The sequence below is a fragment of the Psilocybe cubensis genome, chromosome 10 (genome assembly GCF_017499595.1).
Source record: "Psilocybe cubensis strain MGC-MH-2018 chromosome 10, whole genome shotgun sequence".
Taxonomy (NCBI): Eukaryota; Fungi; Basidiomycota; class Agaricomycetes; order Agaricales; family Agrocybaceae; genus Psilocybe; species Psilocybe cubensis.
The window spans coordinates 922,918-947,394 of record NC_063008.1 but is presented as its reverse complement, the minus strand read 5'-3'; the positions used below and the strand labels follow the sequence as shown (position 1 = coordinate 947,394).

Sequence of the window (24,477 nt, the reverse complement as noted above, 5' to 3'; positions counted from 1 at the left end):
ATATCAGCGCTGGTGTATTGAGATAATCAATAATGGATTTTTCAAAGAAAGTTCAATTCATTCTCGTGGCGCTATCAAGCATCCGCAGCTCGACTCTCATAGCCATCATAATGTTTTCATCCATGAGATGACCATACGTCAACTGAGCATGAAGGAACCTGTCGGCATCGTAAATGCCGAGGCAGACTGAGTGTCAATGTCGTAGAGATATTTATGGCCTCAACATCGGTGAACGCCAAGAAAAACGCAACAGTTTCGGCGTGTCCTAAAGGTAGTTCCATGGGAAGCGGTTAAGTGAAAAAAGAAAGAAAGAAAGTGATCGGAACGTGCAAACAGGGCACAAATCATTGTGAGCCTTAACCGTGGGTTCCCAAAGTTCGTATGGAGCAGATGAGTAAATGTGAGACGTTTCGTTTGGTAAATTCGATAAAGTTTTGAATTGAGAACTTTTTGAATGCTTTCCGCCGGCGACGTTCAAAAAACATATGGTTGTTCTGGGAGGTTTCTTGGCAGAAAGATCTAAACGAAGAACGTACACAGCAAGCTTAACTGCGTATAAACATTGCACGCCATCTATTCCATGCGGAAACAACATTCTATGGCATGAGCGATAAAACATGCCTTGATTTGAGTTCCATGAGTTCACGCGGGTTCGGGCCTGGGTTACATATTTAGCGAAAGAGGAATAAGGAGGGAATACTTTGAAGATTTCGTTGCTTATTGATACCTCCCATGCACATGAGTCGTACGAATTTGGGTAGAAATTCTTCGACGTAAGCTCTAGACTTGCATTTGGTCATACCCCATGGGTCGTACTATAGCATCCTCTTACTGGAACTGTTAAATCACGTCGGCGTATCCGGATGAGTTTGTACAAGCCTTGGAGGAATTCAATCAATAATTTTTAACACACTTGACCTTGGGGGTTCTCACCGAAGGGTTTTCAAGGCTAGAAAAGTCGGTTGGTGAGTGTGAGGCCGAGTGAAGGCTAAGTGTCAATTATATTGCGTATCATGACCAGCAGCATTATTTTTATGTAGCTTTCAAGGTAGACTGCCGCACAACTCCGTGGACTCCATTGACAGAACAAGATGCGTGTCGTTTGACAGCGTGTAAATAAGTCTGAGACGGATTGACGAGCGGTAGGTATTCCTACCCCAGGGGAAGATAAATTCAGAGTTGATCCAACTTCATATATGCGCTTTTTTGTGTTTTTGGTTTTGAGTACACACGTACGTGAACGAGGAAATACCATTGAAGCAGATAATACTGTATATTTAGAGCAAGGTGCCTGAGTAAAACGAGTGAGGTGAGCGATAATGCTGGCAAGAAAGAGTAGCAGACGCACCATTGGATGTCCAAAGTCCAACTCAGCACAACCTTCACCAATTATCAACACATCATGGCAATAAATCCCACGTATCAGCTCTATTTCTTCTTTTTGGGCTTTTTCTTTTTTACCCCACCAGTCGCCGGGACCTGGACAGGAATCGCATTTGATATTTGAGCAGGAACAGGGCTAGCACGATCATTTTCGGCTGCTGGATGCACGTCGCTGGTGGGAGCAGCAGCTGGCGTTTCCTCGCGACGCTGTTGATTCTGCATTTTCTGCATGATGGATAGATTGAGCGACTCGAATCGATTGAGGAAAATGGACGAATTGGTCTTGAACTTAATACACTGATCGATATGGATCAGCCAAAGAAACAATCTATTGGTTAGATGTCGACGTACTGTCGTGTTGTCTGTGATCTTCAGCACCAGTTTGCCTTCAGACGATTTCCACTTTACAGAGTAGCGAGTCTGCAGCGGGTGGGAGGGCATCCCGTTAACGGAAGAACAGCACAACCAAAAGGCAGACTCACAGTATTAGGAGCCTTCAGGTACAGGGATTCCGCAGCATCCTGGAACTCTTGCCAGGAGTGGATGTACACCATAGCTCATCGACGTTGACGTCGAGCTCATTGTCGTCACGCATGCGGCACACAGTTTAGAATTCGTCACGGTACTGTGACTGGCCGATAAAGCCGTCTATAGCTCCGTCCGCGTTCCGTTCGAGTACTTACCACCGCCCGTGTATTTCCTCACCTTCACTCTCCCTTGCATTGTTCCTCCTTCTGCTCGCTTTTGGGTCTATTTCTCTTGTAAAACTTGCTGTAATGACCACTGAACGCAAACCCAAACGTAAGCTCCCCGACATATCTGCTGAAGAGGCGCGTCGCGCGATAACATCGTGGTTATAGCTCTACCCTTCGCTGCCAACTTTGCGGCAGGAGCGATTGCTGGAATTTCAGAAATTTTGACTTTCTATCCTCTTGGTGAGCTCTAAAGTTGAATCTGGCCCCATTTCCGCATCTGAAGTTCGTGATAGATGTCGTATGTCCAACGAAATGCATCGAATTCTTCCCAGGCATGAACCGTGTACTGTGTGCTAGGTCAAAACCCGAATGCAGCTTGATACTGGGAAAACCTCAGCTGGTCTTGTAGGGACATTCAGGAATATCATCAGGGAAGAAGGGTGCGTTTTCCTCCACACAGTTTCGTCTTTCTACGCTCATCCATCCCCACAGTGCAGGTCGCCTTTACCGAGGTGAGAATTCTTCCTCTCAAGCCACGACGAAACCTCAAGCCCCCTAGGACTCGTGCCTCCCTTGATGTTGGAGGCACCCAAGCGTGCTGTGAAATTGTGAGTCCTGAACTATTATGAAGTCACGGCGATCTGACCCCCTAATTATAGCGCTGCCAATGATTTCTGGGGAAAGACCTTCCTGGGTCTGTCTGGCGAATCTAAGATGACCCAAAGCATATCTATCCTGACTGGTTGCAGCGCGGGAGCTACTGTAAGAAGAAAACCTATGTCACTCACTTTTTACTAAAGCATACCTTCACAGGAAAGTTTCGTCGTCGTACCTTTCGAACTCGTAAAAATCAAGTGTGTATCTCGACTTCTCGATTTACTGAGGTCTTTCTGATGATGATATCTGCAGACTTCAGGACAAGAAAAGCACCTACAAAGGACCTATTGATGTTGTGAAGCAAGTCGTCCAGAAGAACGGATTACTTGGCCTATATGTTGGAATGGAATCAACTTTCTGGAGGTATGACGTCAGATCATCAAAACCCATGCAGCCCCCGTTAAGTGCTTAATCGAAGGCACGTCTACTGGAACGGAGGATACTTCGGATCTATCTATCAAATCAAATCACTCCTTCCTAAGCCTCAGGTAGGCCTAGTGCCATCCAAACTCGTGACCTAGACTGTAACTTGTTCCTACAGACTCAAAAGGCTGAACTCCTCAACAACTTCATCTCCGGTGCAATTGGTGGCTTCGCCGGAACCGTGCTCAATACCCCGTATGTCCATTCAACCGTTTTCCTATTTATATCCACTAATCACATTAAATAGTTTCGATGTAGGACAATGTCATACAATTGTACACTGACATATACTTATCCTAAGCCTTTAGGTCGTCAAATCTCGCATTCAAGGAACTGAAAAGATACCCGGCGTTGTGCCAAAATATAACTGGACATACCCTGCTTTAGCTACAATCGCTCGCGAGGAAGGATTGGGAGCTTTGTACAAAGGATTTATACCCAAAGTTCTTCGGCTCGCCCCAGGAGGCGGTGTTCTACTCCTTGTTGTAGAGTTTACGTTGGGTATCTTTAGGACCGGTAGAGTGAAATTTTTTACCTCTCACATTCAGTGATCTTACCATCTGTATTCTAGCACTTGGCCCTCCATACATTTAAAACTGCACTGGATGGTTTTTGGGCATCCATATAACATCATTTTTGAGTCTGTCAAAGCTCCATGAGGACTTACCCTGGTCGCTCTCCTCGTGGCAGCAGGTTGTTGCTGCATTTCTGATATCGCATGATCATAGACTTTTATTTATTTAAGGTGTATTTTTTGCAGATTACATTAATTGCGGCACTTCTATTTTATCGATGTTCTTCCACGGTCTTTGGTTCTCGGCAAGCGATTTGGTAAAAAGTACAACGATTCCATATCTATTATGCAGGCTGATATCTTCTACCTTACAATGGTAGACGGGTGGCCACCCCGTTCGTACCATGTGCATGTAACTCTCCCTCTATTGGATATGAAAACAAGCTACTTGGGCTTGATTGATTAATAGTATTATCCTTTAAATTAATAGATGGCAAGGCGAATGTTTCTTTTCAACGGGACTTAAAGCTTAACAACCCGTAATTCGCTTCTTACCATCGACCCGCATTATCAACACAATCCTTCCGTCATCTTGCATGATCAAACGATAGCTTATCATGAAAATTTTATACATCATAGTTAACGAAGGTAAGTGTTAGTGGACTTTCGACCCAGTCGCCGCGGTAGCGAGAGATGTCCGCTCCGCTTAAAACACATCCTTCGTGATGAAGAAACCCAACACACCGACATATGATGAAGCAAAAATCACTAGTTCGACTTTATGTCTCTTTAAACCTGAATTGATAATATCTCAAAATCTAGACAGATACTTGTAACCAGCGACTGAGGTTAGTTGTCTAAAAATAAATGTGACAAAAATAGGTCCATCCTCGTTTTTAACTGACTATTAGGCATGGGTGATTGATTAAACTCTATGTCGATGAGGCTCGGCCGTCAATGAAGACGTTGGAGTTGCCCATGCTTTGTATCACACCAGGAAGAACATGTAGCCGTGAGCCTTGAGGAATGAGGAAGGTAACAAGTATTCGCTTCATATTTGCCACCGCTGCACTTGCTATAGTAGTGTTCATCCCCCTCTTACAAAGTGCTTCTAGTAGGTCATCTCCTTCCAATCACCGCTCTTCATGCATAATCTCTCAGTACCGAAAAGGCTAGTACAAGTAATATGGACGTATAGAGATTTGTGGATGCCTATCCAGTAATTATGAGGTATTTCATTTAAATCAGGCAACCCCGCATCCTAAATAATGGTCGAATGCATGACGGAACTTGTTTTTATAACGACGAATCGATAACCTGACGCATTGTACTGGGAAATAATATCCCTCGTTATAGCCGCTTCCAGTGCCAGTTTGTTGTGTGCAACCATGGTGCGTCATAGATATGAACACCATCATTGAACATGATTTCATTATCGACAGACCTGGGACAAAAAAATTTTAGCTGAGGTCAAGATTGCCTTGGGAATTAAGACCATACAGCCAGCGTATGTTGTCTAATGGTGTTTTATCAAACGGTGATGACTATTGCCTAACAGCCATGATAATCATGGACATTTTAATTTGGAGAGGTTCCCCCCTCAATGAGCTACGATACTCTTTCATGAGTGCAGCCGCCTGATCTGAGATATAAATTTTGGCTCTTTACCCGACAGGTCCAATTTTTGCCGTTTTTCGATCACCCGAACTCCACTTTCATTGACTGACGCCCCACCTTCTTCAATGCACTATACGATGCGTGCATGTTGTATAAGATTTTGATGGCGATGTGGTCGGTCGTATCCCGTCCATCGAATCTTCCTACGTGAGTGACCTCAGAAACCGTATAAAAGGTTGGCATTTGAAGCGACTTTTCTTCACTCAAACTCCTTGCATTGAGCACTTTACAGCGTTTAAGCATAATACTCATCATGCAAATCAACGTCCGAGTCATCATCTCTGCTCTGTCGTTGGCCAGCCTTGCAGCTGCCAACCCGGTTCCCAGAAACGAACCTACCGGTCAATGCAATACAGGAGAGCTACAATGCTGTACGTATTCAGGGTCTTTTAATTGTGTACCCCATTAAAATCTCTCGCAATGAATGCAGGCAACAGCGTTCAAGCTGCTAATAGTAGTGGTGCCACTTCCCTCCTGGGCCCTCTCGGAATTGTCCTCGGTGATGTTACGGCCCTTGTTGGCATCAACTGCAGCCCCATCTCCGTTGTTGGTGTTGTTGGAAACTCCTGGTAATCTTGGTTTTTAATTCATGTGTTAATATTGTATCTAATTCATTATCATTCATTTCTCAGCAATACTCAGCCTGTCTGCTGCACCGACAACAGCTTCAGTGAGTTCAGATATCCAATTATCTGAAATACAGGTGCTGACCTAGTTGATATAGACGGACTTGTTTCTCTTGGGTGCACTCCCATTAACCTCAACTTGTAAAGTTATGCGTTAGTAGTACTAGTAGCACTCTTCATGGGATGTCGTGGGATTGAACGTTTAAGATATATCTCGAAGTCGTTTTTGAGAGTCCAACGTGTCATGGTTTCCGAGCATCATACATTGTATATTGCATCCTGACTGTGTTGGACACACTATCTAATATGATTTACCCCCGACTCAGGAAGACGCACTCCCACAACGCTCGTGACATCTCCCACGACCCATTGGCACACACTACGCTTTGAGTGAAAACTTCTTCATGACTCCGCCAAGGCCTACGCCCAGTCGTTATAAACAAATTTAAGTATTCTTGATTTTCTCGATTATACTGCTACTAAAGCACTCTTTGTAATACAAGATAAGAAATAGGTAATTCTGGTTTTATATACATCATACATCACGCTCCATCATATACCTTGGCAGTGGCGTTGAAAACCTCACCGTCATGATCCGAGTGTGTTTCTTTGCTTATGGTGATATGATTCATGTTGATTCCTCTATTTCTCTCTGACCCATCAGCAATAAAAGTTTGCGAATGATCCATGACATGCTTCCTTGAGGGATTACCGGTAGGCAGAGCTCTTGAAAGGGAATGACCGAAAGCTCCCGAATGGTAGGAATATATTTCTTGGGCATTTCTCAGCGTCGATCCATACATTAGTGCAGCCACTGCACGCAACGTCAGGGTCAAGTTCGTGATTGCTAGATCCGATACAAGGTCACCGGTCTTATTGCGAAAAATCTGCACATGCGTACGGACGTCTGATCAAAGGCATGAATTATACGTTGTAAAAAATTCACTGGCCTTTGCAAAGATATCAGCACCGATGGTAAACCAAATAAAGGCGTAAACGATCCACATGTCTTGAATCATTTTCTTTCGAGTCTCGTGTCCATGCTCCTTGTTATTTGTGAATCTCCACAGCAAGGTGACATCAGCAACTGTTGCCAGAGCTTCGACGACGCAGACGTAAGTAATGTTCATATCCCGTGCAACGACCTTGACAGATGAGCGCGCAGGATGAATTAGGGATATAAAGGTAGGCGCCATCACCGGCAAAGTGAGGAGATAGAAGATACAACATAGCGTGGAAGTGCGCTTTATCAATTCGGGAGCAGGGGACTTTGCGCGGGCAGTAAGAAGCCTGATGATGCTGTTATGTGCAATCCCAGCAAACCCAAGCTAGATAAAGAAGATTAAAATATGCTTTAACGACCTTTGGAAGTTTATTACCTGGACCAGCCAATTGAAAAAGAAAGAAGCAGTTGACTCCCCGGCAGACTTTGGGTGGTCGCTAAGTTGAAATCCATTCCCAAATAGGCCGAAAATAGCCGCCAATAAACTGACGAAAGCTAGGAAACGTTGTCGCTCACGGTCAAACGTAAGTTTTAGAGATGGTCCTTGACTAAATGAATGACAGAAATGAGCCACCTTAAATGCCATACAGATAATATGAGCAACCTACGTTATGATAACGAACCCGCATGTAATGATGCTCATGCCAGAGCACATAGCTGTGACCATTAAGAACGCTATTTTTTGGTCGGGAACTGGAAGATTCGCTGTGTTGACAGAAGTGGAATTGCTGACCAGAATGTGAGCCATAATGTACCCTCCTCAACTTGATAACGGGGCGTCTGATTTGAGGTGACAGAGCAACCTTACACTGTATATTTTATATGGTTTTATTCCCTCCGCAAGGCAATGCAGCACAGGTAAGAATAGCCTGAACCTATTTTAATACTTCGGGAACTATTTTAGCACAAAATCCTGTCAATCTCAAACGACGTTATCAACGATCACAACAGTCAGAGAAAATCAGATAACTGCCTGAAAAAGTGGAACTTGTATACACGATCGAACACTAATAGTCAAAGGATGAATTGGGTCTCGAAATAAATTTTACTGAGCCTGGATTAAATGATACATGCAACCGCAATGGTTGGTTAAAACCATCTTGACACAGACCATCGACGAAATGATCGGATGAAGCTCTTCAAATGCAATGCGTTCATTTGCATATGAGTATTATAGATCGGGCGCTTAAGAGATTCAATTCCCAATAATTAATTATATATTACATTGACAACAAGATGACTGATGATTTGGTAGAGAAGTGGCTTAAAAGATGCAACCTCATACAGAGACTTTTTTCTACAGAAGCTACTCAGTGTAGTATGATTTTCTCGGCAGGATATACTAGCTATACCGGACTCCCGCGAAGGGGTTTTGACGTTGTTTCAAGTTCAGGCAGATCCAAACTTGTCAGAATTCAATGATTATTTATATTCTATCTGGAGACAGGTGGCATTAGATTAGGAGAAAATGTGTTTTTTTAGAAGTATTGGGTGAAAATACCGTGTTCAACGTGGATCTATGTTTGGCAAAAGACCTGATGCTCCAATATTGCGCCATGCAAATAATGGTTTACTCCCATTGCTTCTGGTCAAAAGGTGATAGGAATAGATCACTATTGGTCAAACTAATCTACTTAGAGATCGGGCCTCAGCTTCTAAAGTACCAAAACAGATAACAGGTAGTATGGTGGAGTCACTGACGTGGGAGGACGGTTTTTAACTGAATATGCCTGCATATAGTCGTTGTGATACTGGAGAGTCTTCTTAAGTTTTACCTTCAGCTAATCTTAGTAGTACCATTCACCTGAGTGGAACGTATCAATGTACGCAGAAATACCCAATCTTGGTCAATCATCAAGGCGAGATGCCGGAATCGGGTCATAAAAACCTTCCCACGATCAGCCAGCAGACTTACGCTAGAGGTAGTACCTTTTTCAAGTCCTTTCCCACCATGTTACTTACATTTGGTCCTTTCAGGGTTTAATCTATCACGGCATGCATGTTGCGGGAAGCCTCGAGCCCCGGCATGAGCACAGGATGGGCGGAAGTTCCGACCACGATCAAATTAGTCTCCTGTTCGTTTCTTCGCCCCTTCATGACAGATTTTGCTGTCTGGGGCAACGTACCACTGGCCACCGATACATCAAGGGAGGAACCGTAGGGCTTAACTACACGTTGAGGCTATGGTTTCCCCCAGCTCTAGAAGAGTTGCTCTGCTGAGAGGTTTGGCATTGGTGTGTGCGTGTTCGTTGAGTATTGGAAGTCATTTGTAAGTGTCTACTGATTCAGTAAGGACTTCATGGAGCTAACTGTTCTTATTCCTTTCAGTGGGCAGAATACACTTGGTCCTCTGAAATCACAGCTCTCTAGGGAGAAGGGAACTACTAATGGCCAATTTGGGCTATTGATTGCAGCATTCGCGCTCAACAGCACATGGACACCCTTAGGTTCGTTGGCGGCTTATATAGAAGATTACCCGCTCACCACCAGCTTTTGCTTCCAAAGTTGGCGGTCTGTTCGCAGCAAGACTTGGGACTTCCCTTAGTAGCATTATAGCAACGTCCATCATCCTCACCGGTCAGCTTATTCTGTTGCTTGGTGAACTCTCCGGGTCCGTGAAGACCATGGTATTCGGGATGTTTATCTTTGGATTGGGAATCTCCCCGCTCGCTGTCGTGCAAGAAACCATCATTGTACGTTATTTTAAAGATCATGGGCTAGGGCTATCCCTTGCACTTGGGCTGGTAGCAGGCAAAAGTGCATCATTCATATCGGCACGCGTCTCTTTTCCTCTTTCCCAATGGAGCCCACACGCACCATTCTTTGCCTCAACATTCTTGGCAGGGTTCTCTTTCACCGTTAACCTATTGTACTTGTGGTATGAAAAGTGGATTGCTGGGGAAATCGGCGCTGAAGCAGACAATTCGGGACGACTCTCAGAGCAAGAGGCATTGCATGACGTGACCTCAAAGAGGAAGGTACAACTCAGAGATCTGCTAAGCATGGGGGATATATTCTGGCTATATATTGGTATCAACATATTCTGCGGATTCATCTGGACCCCGTTTCCCCATCTTGCTCCGTGAGTGTCGCTGCCCGTGTCCCAGAAAGGTTATAAAAACTGAAGACATAACGATCAAGAAACATTATTGAACACCGTTACGGCCTATCTGAGGGCAAGGCAGCCGAGCAATCATCATTTCTACTGGCGGGAAGTGCATTCTTATATCCTATCGTGAGCATCACCTTCTCTTAATCAACAATCATATCCTTACTTGAACTCCTCCCGGGACTTCTGAAAGTGTGGATACATAACAGACCGGGTAAAAAAGCGCTCTATCGTCCACCGCCTCCTGCTTCTCTCCTCTGTCCTTACACTGGCGTGTTATGCCTGGCTTGCACTCCCTCCAACTTCCACGGGTACGCCTCTTCCTGCTATGCTGTCATTCGGACTTGGAATTGGCTTCTCACCGCGTTAGTTCATGACTTGCGTAACTTCATCCAGCACATAACTGAAGTAACTTTCTAGTTCTTCTCGTCATCATCGTCCCTCATTTGGTCCCCCTTCAATATGTATCAACTGCTCTTGGTGCCCATAAGAGTGTGAGCACGGAAACTTTCATTGAGAAACCACACACAACAGCTAACACATCAACACACAGATCGAGTCTTCTGGGTCAACGATCATGCAAACGCTTGCTGGCCTTGCCTTAGATTCCAAGTCCCGCACATCGTCGGCCAGTATCCAGAAGGTGATCAACGCATTCCTCACTCTTAATATCATCCAGATGATCGGCGTCTTCTCAATGATGAAATTCGATCAATTCCGCCAACAGCTGCTGGTGGAGCAGCTTCCCCAGTACGAGCAGTACGAGGCATTACCTGAGGACGACAACGTGGAGCCAAACTCATTGGAAGTCTCGCAGGAGCTGCAGCCTCTAGATTCACGACGCCCAAAGCGTTCTCACGATATGATCGTGTCTCCTGCCGAGAGGGCGAGAGGGAAGGTGTTCTTCGTTACATCGGCCCTTCTAATTGCTGGGACATGGTTACTATTTATGACTTCTGCAGGGATTGAGTTTTGGTCTGCTAAAACATAGCTTATTTAACACTAATTGTACAACTTATACCTGAACGACATGACAATAACGCACATTACAATTTGTACACCAAGGTACACAGCAGTAGAAATCTTGACAAATTAGGCCATATGTACGCCGAAATATGCAGTTCCTTATGCGTCTACGATGATAGTCGGCCGCTCCTATGAAAGAAAGCTAGACTATCAGGCACTTAATGCACGAGCACTGAATCGTACCAATCCGTTTGTCTTACGTGAGTTCCCGACACTGCTAATATTTAAGTCACCACCCTGCTAATTCCCGATTCAAAACCGCAGCTAAACTTCTTGACTCCTACCTATTGAAAAATCGGATGTCAAGTGTACCACATGCAGGTACAAGAGCAGGTGGCCATGGTTTTGACTACGCTTCAACACAAGAAGCGCTCAGGCATACACCCCAATTATGGAAGATAGTCAGGACAATTTTAGGGGAGTGGATTTGAAGCTACAGTGCATAGTAGATTGATTGGATTTATCTGTACAAAGGTAACCATATCGTTCACCACAATATGAGAATAAACGAGGTTTTTTGCAAAATAAAATACGCCATGGTCCTTATTGAGGTCTTGCTTGATCCTTGCTTATCGCTGTTTCCGAGTGAGCAAAACGAATATTCGATTTGGGAGCCTCGAATGTGATATCCGTGATGCAGCTTCCATTTTTTGTTGCCTTCCAAATCGTGGCAAAAAGTACCCCAATTATCTGAACGTTGACGTTGGATATCATCATGATGAAATAATGACTGGGATGTGGATCTTTGAAGAAGAGCACAATCACAATAATGTCGAACAGACACGGAAAAACGAAGTTGGTGGTGGCAATCCAGAATAATGTGCCAAGTGGATTTCGATATTGATTATCTGAATTACGTCCAGTATCAGAATGATGCGAGTAACGGGAAGTATGCGATAGGCAATGGGCATCTCTTACTTTTGAATCTTCCACGAAAAAGCTGTAGGGAATACACACTCCCTTCGTTGATTTTCCACAGAAAAAGGGCAGAACAAAGTCTAAAAAGATGTAAAAGTTAAGTTAATGAAACGATTTTCAGTCTGGAAGAGGTATCATACGCGTTATCTACTAGCTGGAGAGACCATTCAATAATTTCTCCCGGCAAGCTTTTGACCATTGGAATGTAATCCGCATTGCTGGATATTGCTTTGCTTCCTTGAAAAATATGGGTAAAGAGGATACAAAAATTGATGAGCCGAGCAATTTTGACAGTGACTAGGAGGGTAATGATACAGCTCCACAAACGTTCGGGTGTCGCATGGCGAGGATAAACGACCAACACACGAAAGAATAGGATACAATCGACGTAGATGCCGAGCGATGCTGCAATAAATGTATAGGCCAGCACTTCTGCGCGGTTAAGCAGATCAAAAGGCTTTAAAATGGCCGTCATCTGTCGTCAAAAATTTCGAAATGGAAAATATATAATTCACGTTCTTGGTCTTGTACAGGTGAACGAAACTTGCCTGGATTGAGAGATACAAGAGACCCATTGTGACGCTCAAGCAGATTCCCACCAAGTTGCTAATGAAGATACCTGATCGGCGTAGCGATTTGGACGACGTGTAGAACAGGATCACCATCAGTGGCAGAGAAACACCTAGCCAGACCGCACAAATCATCAATACGTAGAGCTGTGATTTGATTCCTGAGATGTATGCATTCAAAACAGCCAGACCAATTTGCTGATCCTGAGGAGTGGTTGAATTAATACTGCCCATAGAGGGATGTCCTGAGTTCAAGAAAAGACCGAAGGTTGTAGATGATCCTCGTCGTGATAAAGAAGCCCGACTGCTGATCAGTGATGATTAATAGGCTGATTCTATGGACCGTTTCCTCCGGCGTTTGAGATTGTTTAGATTACGGTGTCGGATGCCCAAGTGATGTCCATCAACAGCTGTAGTAGTCAAACAAAGGTTATGCAACGGGGGTGCCAGGAGCTGGCAATGCGGTGATTTGAAACTTGAAGTTGATTTACGAATGCCTGTCTTCCCATTCTTGTGGCTTTAATTCGATTATCCGGGGTTAAGACAGTGCCTAAATTTTGTTCAAAGGTAAAGTTAAGGACGAGTACACTGGTTGAAGACAGAATAGCAGCTAGAGAATACAGATGAGACACTGACTACGGGAGCTTGCAAGTTTAGATGACAAGTGACCATACACGTCTCGACAAATAGGAAAGGATGTATAAGCTGAAGAAAGCATGGAGTGAGCGTCGGATTGACATCAAGGCTTCATTATCACAAAAGTGGGTTAAGAGTGAATTTTACAACGCATATGATAAAACGATAGGGAAAGCGTGCGAGATGGGAAAGTCACAACGAGAAATAGAGAATAATTACTAATAGTATGCGTAAACGGCGCAGAAGTGTTTAATATCCTGAAAAAACAGGTCAAATCAAATCAGCCAAACGTTGCACGAGTGGCAAACATATGTTTCCGCTGGGACTTGATGGGTAAAGGAATATCGTCCTCGCGATCAGTACCCGGTCGTGTAAACGAGAAACTACGCTCGGAATTCAATGGGGTCGGCATGGGATTCGAACTGGAGCTCGAGGAGGGCCCGGTGCCATTCCTGTCCCTATCTGGCACAGGTGTATGCGACTGCGACTGTGGTTGATCACCATCCCCGACCACTGGCGAGCGGTGAACGCGAGCACTGGCGCTGTGGAATGCGGGTTGTCGGCTTCGGCTGTGTCGTCCTCCCTCGTTATGGTAATGGTGATCATTGCCGACAGGGGCTGAAATATGGTATTCTTCGTGGCGAGACGAAGAACGATAGCGGTCTGAATCTAGATATCGGCTCTGTGATTCAAGGTAGGACAGTCGTCTCCTAAGTGCATCCACTTCGGCGGAGTGTAGTTGTCGCAATGCCATCATTTCCTCTTTGTCCCTCTGCTCCCTTGCGCGGGCCTCGTCTTTTAAAGCCTTGACCTCGTCCATGATATTGTTGATGGCGAACGAGTCCGATGATGGGATTGCAGGGGACATCGACCGGATAGATATGTCTGGGTCAGCAGCTGAGGTGTCCTTAGACTTTCCTTTAACCATGTCCCCGACGAGCGACAGCATCTTAACAGACACGAGGTTGTTCACCAAAAGAGATAGGTTCGATGACATCTCAGCCGCACATGGATCGATGGTCTCGTCCTTTGCAGCATTGAGCGTAGAATCGGTATCCGTCTCGGAACCCCCGCAATGACCTGAGGAGTGAGTGTCAGGCCCATTCCGATTCGCACCAGAACCAATGTCGGTGTCCCGCTGAGTGCCCGACTGGCTGGAAGAAGAGGCGTGCGATTTAGCCGCTGAGTCGTCCTCCACCTGGTCAGTCTGGATTGCAATTTCGCCCATTGCCCGTGGAACGGATTGCACACCCCGACGTAGATCCATACTCCTCTCTTTTTCGCCACTCTCCTTCTCTACACTCATCATCTCTACATCCTCATCTCCACCTTGATTCTTGTCGACAGAATTACGCTCCGTCTGCGTGCTCTGAGATGTCCCCTCAGGAGCACACCCTATATTTCGATCGCAAAACTCCTTATCACTTAACGCCTTCCGTGCTTCCCTCTGTTCCCGTGCCTCTTTCTCCAAAGCTTGCAACCTATCAACAATCCCAACAAGTTCTTCTTTCACGGATAAGAAACGCCCCTCGAAATGCTGGAATCGACCTTCCAACGCCTGTTGGTCAATCGCAGAACCAGAGGCAGGGGCAGTACCTATCGACGGCACAGCGGTGGAAGAGGAGGATGCACTACCGGCATTAATCAACTTCTCACCCTCGTTCCGGCTAGAGGTGACCAGGTTCACCAAGAGTTTCAAAGCTTCGCTAGTGATAAATTCCCGCGAGTTTTCTGGACGATGGGATTCGGCTCCTACAGAAGCCTGAGCAGCACGCTTGTTCCTGGCCGCTGCAGATCGTCCAGGTGGCGGAGGCGGGGGTGCAATCGCTGCCCATTTACCCGTTTGCGCATGCAGCGTGTTTTCAGTGTCCGCCTGTTCAGTAGAGGTGGGTCCCGTATGGGTTAATGTCGATTGCTGAGGAGCCGGTGAGCGGAAAGGCAGGTTAGATTGTGACGCGGATGGAGTTGGTGAAGGTGACCGAGATGAGCCTGATGAAGACGAAGATGAAGAAACTGACGAAGCCCGGCTCTGCTCGGCAGCCTTCCTCGCAGCACGCGCGGCAGCGTGAGCTACCGCACCACCCCGAGGCTTTCCGTCACTAACATAGACATTCACGGTGGCCACACCAGCAATCTGTGAAGCGCGAGTTTGACGGGGTTTCGAACCGGATGGATGAAGAAGCGATGGATGTGGAGCCTTTTTCCCAGATCGACGGGGTTTATTTGTGGAGGGGTTGGAAGCGGAAGACAGCTTGCTCGAGGATACATTGGCAGAAGGGCTCCTTAATTGACTAAGGGTGACGGAGGAGAAACGGCGAGGAACTGAAGTTTGCAGAGGCATTGAATTTGGGCTACTCGGACGCTCTCCCCTATTGGCGAGAGTGCCATTGTTTGTCACAGACGAAGAATCTACACCAGAACCTATGGGCGGTTGAGATACAGGCCGCGGGCGTGAGACAATGGTCTCCTCAGCCTCTGGATCTAAAGGATTTGCAGGTGGTGTGGGGCCGATTGATTGTCTAGGTTCCTGAGATTCATTCCCATTCCCAGATCCTGAAGCTCCTGAAAAATTATTTCTGGCCCATATAGGATTCTTTTCCATGGCCGCCAGCGTACGGGTCAGGGCGACGATATTGTTGACCTTGTGGCGACGATGTGAGGTATCACTGATCATCTCGATTCGAGCGCGTTTCGTAGCACGCTCATTTTCGTCTTCGTCGATAGGGAGGTCTCGAACCCTTTTCGATGGGGCATCCTCTAAATCAGTATGCCCTGATTGGTGAGTTGTAGGATCGTCGTCATCGTCCCCTACTTCATCGCCTTCAGCATCGAGATCGCTGTCCGCATTTTCTTCCTCTTCCTCTTCTTCTTGTGCCCCCTGTTCGGCTTCATCGTCCATCTCAAATTCTGTAAGCTCTGACTCAGAGCTCCATGATAAATCCTCATCATCGCCAATCCAAGTTAGACGTTCGCCAAAAAGAGACCACTCTCCATCTCCCAGTCTTTCTAAGCCTGCCCGGAACTCAGCAATTGTGATACCATCGGAGACTTCTTGCTCCTTCATTCTGACGCCATTGAGACCTCTTGTGCACCATCTTTTCCAGTCTGAGCAACATTGATATGAGTGGGAAATTGGTTGAATGGCAGATTACACGCACCATGCTTGAGAACGTCCCTATCGTATTCCTTTACACTGAATTTTTGCTCAAACTCCTTCCCGGCTGGAGGGTCATTGCGATACCATGATTTATAAAATCTCGCCAACAATCGATCGAACATAACACATCGCCACCCCTTCTCCATGCCACCAGCAAAAGCCTTGGCGCGTGCTCGTTGGAACAAATTTTCGCATAAACGCGAGAGGTGGTACACATTTGCCCGCTCCTTCTTCCATAGATTTACGTCGTTAAGCTTGCTCAGAGCGATTCCCCAATAATATCTTGCGACGAACATAAGAGGCAGGCGGTAACCGTGTGGAAGGGTGACGACTTCGCCATTAAACATTTTGACGTAGACAAATGGCGCTGAAGGATTGTATTCCCTTGGGGGGATTGAAAATCCTTTCTCCCAAAGTTCGTTGAGCAACTGGTCATGGCTCAATGTACGAACGGTTCGAGCCGTATAACTCCAATCGAGGTCGCCAGACTTGTCCTTTGACCATTGGCCATTGTCGCCTGAGCTGTGTTGCGCTTCCAATAGAGATGCAACCTCAGCGTCCTCGACGTCGTCGGCCAACGACTTCAATCTAGCTTTAGAAGTCATGTGTAGCGATAGTCAAGAAAGTGAAAAACAAAGAAAACAGAACGACTTCACTTGGAACATGTATTGCCCTCGGAACCAAACAAATACAAGCACCAGAGCGACCTTAATGAAATACACACGCCGACAAAGTCCGAACTTGCCTTCCGCCTCCATCTCTTGCATTATCTTGGGCCCGACTCGACTCGCCTTTTAACGAAGTCGTCTACTAGCAGGCATGAAACTGAGTTTATGGGTTTAACGGCTCTTAATGGTACGTCTGTGCTCTTGTCCCTATAGCAGTTGATTCATTTACAAGAATAGACTCATCATTCAAAAATCCAGTTTGACTTCCTCTGTGATGGGCATTTGATTTGACGCCTATGGGACCATGAGTATTGCGACGTCTCACAGCGTTTCACAGCAGAATATCTGCCAAAAATAAGACGGGCGTTGGCTCGTCCTGTGCGACCGTCACACCTATGACAGTAAACAGGTGTATTACCGTGTCAAACCGTGGTTTTGTTCGTGGAGGCACCGGGAAGCCTGTACTTCCAGTCATGTTCCATATGTTCCTGTGAAATATGGTGGTAGCGATAAAATGCCAAGACCAACAAAGAGGTATAAAAGCCTGTGGGATTCTTGGGAGGGAAGCATCATCCTTTCGTTCCATTTCTTCTGTTTCGCTTTTCGCTCTTTTGTTTGGCCCGGTTGCCCATCCACAGTCTTTGATCACTTCGTACAAATCCTCCAGGGAAGGCCTTACATTTGTGCTTATAGCAAGTGAGTATACACTCCCATGGTCTACACTGGAACAATGAAGTTGATTTGTATTTTATTTAGACTTCGTCTTTTATTCCATTTCGTCACTTTAAATCATCATCATGTTCGCTAAATTCGCTGCTGCACTTACTGTCGCTATTTCCGTCCTCTCTGCTGGTGTCTCTGCCGCCCCCACGAACACCGATTTAGGTATGACATACTATGTCTATGTCGCTGATCTGCATCACTCAATCCTATCTTTTCTTAGTCGCCCGCGGTGGATTCCACTCCTTCAACGGCTACCAAGGACTCAGTTCCTTCCACAACTTCGACAACTTCTATGGAGCCGATAACTTTGACAATAGCCACTTCAGCGAGAGCTCCATCTCTGTAGTCAAGGAGAAGGAAGTCGTCTGCCACTCGCAGAGCATTACCATCATCCAACAGCGTCTCCTCGTCCTCCAGGAGATGGCCAAGCGGTCAGTTTCTTTCCTACCAAGCCATACACTTGACTGACCCTCCAACCACTCTCCAGCATCATCTCCGAGCAGATCTGTGAAGTTGAGACTCAAACCGTCGTCTTCGAGCAGTTCCACTCAAGCCTGCACGGCTTCAGCCGCGACCTGCGCCGCTTCTCCGGTCGCAACGTCGGCTACGATTCTGGAATCCTCTCCCACTTCAACAGCTTCTACGAGAGCGACGGCTCGCTCAGCGTCAACGACTGGGGATTCTCCGGCCACGACCTCGGCAGGTCCTACATCGTCCCCAGCGGCAACAACTGGGACAACAGTCGCTCCTTTGGCTCTGTTGGAAACGCCTACAGGTCGGCCCGCTCTGCTGTCACCAAGTTCTGAGCGGCTCAGGGGTCACCTTCGTCGTTTTTCGCTTGAGTTCGAGAAGAACCTGATGTTCATGGTACTTCGCTCATAGACTTTATTTATCCCTGTGGCTCTTTCTTTGTTCGAACCTTTTGATGATGATGGTTTTTTGACCATGTTATGGACACCCCTTCGTAGTTCACCTAATATGCATTCATTCGTAACGAATTCCCTAATTTCCTCGAGTTGATTTGTACGGCTCTTGGCTGTTTTTCATTTTTTTACCCCTTCTTTCTTTACGTACACATTCATCCATTCTGATATCAATGCATTCACTGCTTGGCTATTTACACGCAACGCATACAAAGCAGAAATATTAAGAATTTTTGATTGTGGACCATGTTATATATAGCTTCAGAAAGCGAAAACAGGATCAGGAAATGTCTGATTGGCATTATTCAGTGAGCCAAAGTCTGACTTCGAGACTTGGCTAGGAAGACGGTGTCGTAGGAGAACGCCGCTCAAACCCACAAAAACCCAGGGTTATCACGCATAATCAATTTCGTTCCCAAAGCAATCGTGTCAATCAAAAACAGGTAAATAAATGGGAAGCTGGGGCAGAGCAGGGATGTGATTAAGTCTACGAACTCTCACAACATATCGTATAGTCATAGACGCAAACAAACTAGAATAAAGTATCGAAACTGTGTACGGAGCCGTGTCAATCACTGCTGGTTTTGGGAGTACTGTTTTTTGTCGGCGAAGGATTGACGGAGGAAGATGGAGTGGGTGCTTTCTTTTCATTTTTCTTCTTTTTGGGCGAAGGCTCAGTAGAGGTTTGGTTTGGATTCTGCGCCGCGTAAGAACCACGTTTTGTGACGCAGCGGATTGCTATTTGTCCGAACTTTGTTATTTGGAGAGATTTGATGAATTTTGATATGAGGTTGACGGATTTGATGTGCCATGACGGGCCCGAAGATTTATTGCCATTTAGCTTAATATCGACGGATGAAGCTCTTTCTGGAGTAGGTTTGTTTGGTTTATGAGGGGGAATGCTTGAGCCGTTGACAGTTTGTGGTCCAGTCGCATGAGAAGAGGCGTGTAATGTGGCCGTTGAGGATGGGGTAGATGAAACGTCCATTATATGTTTGTTCGTCGAACTTTGACCAGCGGCTTCCGGCGATGGCGAAATAGATCGGTTGAAAAACTGTGGATCCGAGTCCTCGAATTCTCCAATCTGAGCATATAATGAATGATGAGGAGGGTTTATGATCGATATGCTGAATTGATTGGAGATTTCTATGCTCACCATCTGAACGTAGGCAGTATACTGCGATCTAAGCTGTGTCCACCTTTTGACAGCTTCTGGATCAGTCAGGCTGTCCAGCTGAAAAGCAAGGGGTTCATTTTTCGAGCTTGAGGAGGGGTCCGTCTCGACTTTGATCCAGTCCCACCACTCTGCGTATTTCGATAGGTATTCGCTGAATTTGACTAAAACGTCGAGATCTTCCTTGCGGTACTGTGGATAGTCGTCTCTAGCCCTATGACCAGGGTGGTCAGCAGATTTGAGCTGTTCTGTCAATTTGGACATCGTCTGTGCAATAAGCAGTAAATATCAACGGATTTTAGTAAAAAAAAAATCCATTGACTTACTTCATAGATGTCGGTGCGCACATTGCGAAAGGCTTGGAATGCGCTGTTTGCATTTTCCCGTGCTTCCCGCGCGAGATCCATCATACCCACAAGGTATTGCTTAAGATCCTCCTGATCGTCGACCGGGAGCACTTTGGCTAGAAACAGTACCTCTTCGGTTACGGTGAAGCCGCTGTATGCTGCTGATACGCCCATTTGTATAGCAGATACATAATTAGCTGCCTTTGTGGATATCTCTCCAATGAGTGGGTTTGATCTATAGTTTCGTGCAGAACATTAGCAGAAAGTATGAGCTTATTGGAAAAAATTACGAACGGAGACGGGGGAAGTGTTGTCCAGGGTTTCAGGAGGCTTAAAGACTGTTGGGTCGTTTCGGCTAAGCCTTGGAGGTCGTAGTTATGAGGTGTTGAGAGAATAATGTTCGTCCTTGACATTTTGGTGTGAGATTCCAAAGTTCAGTTAAGAGCAGCGGCCCTGCTGCATAGAGGCTTGAAGTATCATTACGATTTGATGGCATTGCTGAAGCCTCATGCAGAAAGGTTCGTCCACGAGATTTTTTTGCGCGGACTGTCTGGCGGACTGTCCGCCGGACACTGGGTATATGGTGGGTATTTGTGACCATAGTGTGACCTCCAGGCCACGTCGGGGGATTCACTTGCATGGTCACTGCCCTAGACAGCGAGCTCATTTCCCAACAATGCCCCACCGTCTGATGCGCTACACAGCGCACGCATTGTTGGTAGCACATTTAAACTGCTGCATAACGCGTGAGAATTTGTTTGGCACATTGCGGCTTTTTTTGAATATTGGCTGGCTCAACATCAACGTCAAGCAAGCTGTTATTCGGGCGCTTCATTTACTACACCAACGCAGTCATTGAGACAGAGACAGTATGTACTTCTATAGGAAAAAAATTGTAATATAAAGAGCAAAAATCTACAAAGCTGAAACAATGGTGACCATCCTCAAGGTCAGCTTGGAGGTGGAGGGTGGTAGTTGTTGGGGAGGGGCACTGCCAGTGGTCGCTGTGGAACACAGTGAGCACGGCTGTCACTAACCCAGGTCACGCTGGCTCACTGTAAGGCCTATAAGTCCGGCGGACAGTCCGGCAGACAGTCTGGCGGACAGTCCGCGCCTTTTTTTTTCGCAAACCACCTGTCCTCGCCTCATGGGTTTCCTGCAGCGACACAACGCTGAGGGTCGTTCTAAAAATAGAACGAAAACCATCTAGTCGAAGTGCCGGCTTAAATTCGGTTGAAGATCACTTGGAAGTTGCTCGATAAGTCAAGACTTGTCAAGCTGAGATGGCGATAGGATCATCATCAGGTGCAGGATATTTTTCTGCCTGGCGAATTTGAATCAGATGGCAGTGCTGGCATTCAAAGTAGAATGAATGAATCTAAGTGTCGAAAGAAGATTTTAGACGCCTGTCAAGAGTTATTCCTTAGTCCTGGAGCCTGTTCAAGAAGCCGTAGAAAGAATTCAACGTACTTATATTTATTAGGGCCACCTTTGGGAGTCGGACAAAATGAAAAATGATCTTCGTATCGATTTGGCAGTTGAGGTGGCATATCTGTAAGCAAAACCTCTGCATTGTTTCCAAGGTCGATTTATCTCATACATAGATAGTTCGGAACAAGTCGAGTTGTTGGTTTGGATTCAAATCGTGTGGTGTTGTTCAAAGGACTGCAGCTCGGTGCCAGTTACGATATTTTGATTAGCTTGAACTTCACGTGCCAGCCAAACAAGGACACATTTAGGGCGACGCGTCTCGCCCTAGCTCGACAGGGATATGATCACTCTGTAAACCCAATCTCCCATCCGCACATCGCCTTCCGTTTCCCCATTTTTTTTCTATAATTCTTCTGTATACCAACGAAAAAGGAACTCGATATCAAGAATATATGGCACAGCCAACAGCAGCTCAACCACCCAAGCTTGTGCTGGAGGACTTCATCTCCGGAGCGCTTGCGCACACTCCAGCGGAGCTGCATCCGTTCTTTGAGTCGTTCAAGACTCTGTACACACGGAAGTGAGTTGATTATATACACATGCGCTGAGAAGTTATCGATCGTTTTGATGTTTTGGAAATTAATGATAATGCAGACTATGGCATCAGCTTACACTGAAGCTCTTCGAATTCTTCGACCATCCGTCATCGGGACCTTTCCGACAGCGAGTGTTTGAGTTGTTTGTAAGGGATTTCGAGTCGAAACTGAACCAGCTACGGTTGGCGGAGATGGCTGTTAAAGTAGCGGGTGTGATCGACGGTGAGTGCCCGTATTTTGGTCGGGCGATATGTTCATAGGTTGCTGATCATCTTTATGTTCTTTCTTATGCTATGATCTTTCTTGACTCCCTGAAAAATATTCCTGTGGGTCTGATATGGTGGAATAGCGCCCCAGAACTTCCTCACTGCGCTCCTCTCGCGGATCGACAAGGAGACAGCACCTGAAGCGCACGTCATCTTGCTCACCGCGATCGCAAAAGCGAAGCTACTGTTTGGGGACCAGCAGGGAACGAAGACGGACATCGACGCGGCGCAGAAAATTCTAGACAGCCTAGATAGCGTGGAGAATAGCGTGAACGCGGCGTACTACCGTGTCGCGGCGGATTATTTCAAGGTAAGTCTGTATTATATTGTTGTGGTCAACATAGTTATTGATAGGATGTCGTCGATTATCAGATGAAGGGTGACTTTGCGTCGTATTACAAGAACTCACTGCTTTACCTTGCGTGTGTCGATATTGAGAAGGATATGTCGCCTCAGGAACGATTGGAGAGAGCGCATGACCTTAGCTTGTCGGCGCTGCTTGCAGATACCATTTATAACTTTGGTGAACTGGTACAGCACTTTTTCTTGATCTTTTTTGCTATCATTCCATGTAACGCGCGTCTTTCTTAGCTTCAACACCCAATTTTGGATTCATTAGACGGCACAAATCACGCGTGGTTGAAGAAACTTTTGTTCACCTTCAATGAGGGCAGCATTGGGAAATACGAGGCCCTTGTTCCACTTTTCGCGAGCAAGGTAAGCTTAAATCCAATAATTTTACCTTTTTCTGTCTGTCTGATGTCGGTGAACCGCAAAGCCACCCCTGGCGCAGAACATCGCGTTCCTACAACAAAAGATCTGCCTGATGGCGTTGATCGAATCTGCTTTCAGACGACAGGGAAATAACAGAACAATGTCATTCAAGACGATTGCTGAGGAAACACATTTGCCAATTGAGGACGTTGAGTTTTTGGTTATGAGAGCATTGAGGTTAGGCTGTGTTTTTGTTTTGCGATATTCGGAATCTAATATAACTTTTTGTCTGTATAGTCTGAAACTTATCAAAGGTTCCATTGACGAGGTTGATCAGAAAGTACTCATCACTTGGGTACAGCCGCGGGTGCTGTCCCGGGAACAAATTGCTGGTTTGTCGAATAGGATCGGAGAGTGGGTTGACAAATTGAACAAAGTCGCAACCAGACTCGCGTCTGAGGTGCCGCAGACGGCTTAGGGTACGATTAGAAACCTTCAAGAGTCATTGGCGGCGTGTACATATATTTAATGAGCATGAGGCGGGGACGCGTGTACATTTTTTTTCTTTCTCCTCTTCTTTTTTGGCATGTTGCGGCGGACCCTGTTTCAAAGAAGGTATTTGTAGGCGCGTGTGTGATAGTCGGGGTATGTCCGCGTAGGCGATATCGCTGCCAAACCCGCTGCCCTACTTTCATGAGAATAATACCGAGGTTTTGTGGATTTGTTCTCTCGCAGATGCCGTTCCCGGATCGCACGACACAACTTTATGTCTGGAAATCCATCTTTTGCCCGTCCCAATGCCGATAGCATCCGACCTGCGCATGTTTGTGGGAGTACACATGTTGGGCAAGGGAAGTTGGATCGCCTCCTATGTTCAGGTGGTAATACTTGATTCCAAAGCTTGTTCATAACATCATGTAGCTTGTAGTTTGTATTCTGTGAAATATCGATTGCAATTAATCAAACCCCAAAGTATCGGCGTAGATATATTTTGTTCTGATTCTAAGCCATCATGAGGCTTGGACTGATGGAGATTATTGTCGCGTGGTCGCCGAGTAAGGAAGGGAGTCAGTCCCCTTCTCAACTGCTACCACTACAACGTGCCCAAACATACGCCTCTTTCCTCACCCAAAACTCGTCCTATTCTCAACATATCCAGCTGCGGCGCGAACGTGGACTCATAGTTGACAGACAGACACACGCTGGCTATTTCAAACCCGGAATCAAGGGTCTGAATCAGCA

At 46.1% G+C, this 24,477-nt stretch overlaps 9 protein-coding genes across 9 annotated transcripts; 5 read left to right on the top strand and 4 right to left on the bottom strand.

The window, feature by feature from the left end:
• Positions 1-1,428: 1,428 nt before the first annotated feature.
• JR316_0010598 (Signal recognition particle 9 kDa protein) lies at positions 1,429-1,824 on the bottom strand (the record flags this gene model as incomplete). The annotated part of the gene is made up of 2 exons (XM_047896264.1): positions 1,429-1,680; positions 1,735-1,824. 2 exons carry the CDS (start codon positions 1,822-1,824, stop codon positions 1,429-1,431), a joined length of 342 nt encoding a protein of 113 aa, XP_047744309.1.
• Positions 1,825-2,447: 623 nt separating this feature from the next.
• Positions 2,448-3,752, top strand: JR316_0010597 (Mitochondrial 2-oxodicarboxylate carrier 2; the record flags this gene model as incomplete). Its single annotated transcript, XM_047896263.1, has 11 exons — positions 2,448-2,518; positions 2,571-2,590; positions 2,638-2,686; positions 2,738-2,840; positions 2,892-2,932; positions 2,988-3,098; positions 3,154-3,223; positions 3,277-3,353; positions 3,406-3,412; positions 3,467-3,674; positions 3,730-3,752. 11 exons carry the CDS (start codon positions 2,448-2,450, stop codon positions 3,750-3,752), a joined length of 780 nt encoding a protein of 259 aa, XP_047744308.1.
• Positions 3,753-5,602: 1,850 nt separating this feature from the next.
• JR316_0010596 (Fruiting body protein SC1) lies at positions 5,603-6,120 on the top strand (the record flags this gene model as incomplete). The annotated part of the gene is made up of 4 exons (XM_047896262.1): positions 5,603-5,720; positions 5,780-5,918; positions 5,982-6,019; positions 6,074-6,120. 4 exons carry the CDS (start codon positions 5,603-5,605, stop codon positions 6,118-6,120), a joined length of 342 nt encoding a protein of 113 aa, XP_047744307.1.
• A 766-nt stretch (positions 6,121-6,886) lies between these two features.
• On the bottom strand, positions 6,887-7,645 carry JR316_0010595 (uncharacterized protein; the record flags this gene model as incomplete). The annotated part of the gene is made up of 3 exons (XM_047896261.1): positions 6,887-7,303; positions 7,355-7,526; positions 7,587-7,645. 3 exons carry the CDS (start codon positions 7,643-7,645, stop codon positions 6,887-6,889), a joined length of 648 nt encoding a protein of 215 aa, XP_047744306.1.
• Positions 7,646-10,549: 2,904 nt separating this feature from the next.
• On the top strand, positions 10,550-11,078 carry JR316_0010594 (uncharacterized protein; the record flags this gene model as incomplete). Its single annotated transcript, XM_047896260.1, has 2 exons — positions 10,550-10,579; positions 10,641-11,078. The coding sequence occupies 2 exons, from the start codon at positions 10,550-10,552 to the stop codon at positions 11,076-11,078; spliced, it is 468 nt and encodes a 155-aa protein (XP_047744305.1).
• Positions 11,079-13,516: 2,438 nt separating this feature from the next.
• JR316_0010593 (uncharacterized protein) lies at positions 13,517-16,998 on the bottom strand (the record flags this gene model as incomplete). The annotated part of the gene is made up of 2 exons (XM_047896259.1): positions 13,517-16,341; positions 16,395-16,998. 2 exons carry the CDS (start codon positions 16,996-16,998, stop codon positions 13,517-13,519), a joined length of 3,429 nt encoding a protein of 1,142 aa, XP_047744304.1.
• Positions 16,999-17,858: 860 nt separating this feature from the next.
• Positions 17,859-18,590, top strand: JR316_0010592 (uncharacterized protein; the record flags this gene model as incomplete). The annotated part of the gene is made up of 3 exons (XM_047896258.1): positions 17,859-17,946; positions 18,005-18,215; positions 18,272-18,590. 3 exons carry the CDS (start codon positions 17,859-17,861, stop codon positions 18,588-18,590), a joined length of 618 nt encoding a protein of 205 aa, XP_047744303.1.
• A 685-nt stretch (positions 18,591-19,275) lies between these two features.
• On the bottom strand, positions 19,276-20,641 carry JR316_0010591 (uncharacterized protein; the record flags this gene model as incomplete). Its single annotated transcript, XM_047896257.1, has 4 exons — positions 19,276-19,791; positions 19,864-20,148; positions 20,208-20,463; positions 20,523-20,641. 4 exons carry the CDS (start codon positions 20,639-20,641, stop codon positions 19,276-19,278), a joined length of 1,176 nt encoding a protein of 391 aa, XP_047744302.1.
• A 1,470-nt stretch (positions 20,642-22,111) lies between these two features.
• On the top strand, positions 22,112-23,713 carry JR316_0010590 (putative 26S proteasome regulatory subunit rpn9; the record flags this gene model as incomplete). The annotated part of the gene is made up of 7 exons (XM_047896256.1): positions 22,112-22,239; positions 22,314-22,477; positions 22,605-22,831; positions 22,894-23,052; positions 23,113-23,238; positions 23,300-23,472; positions 23,533-23,713. The coding sequence occupies 7 exons, from the start codon at positions 22,112-22,114 to the stop codon at positions 23,711-23,713; spliced, it is 1,158 nt and encodes a 385-aa protein (XP_047744301.1).
• Between the last annotated feature and the right edge of the window lie 764 nt (positions 23,714-24,477).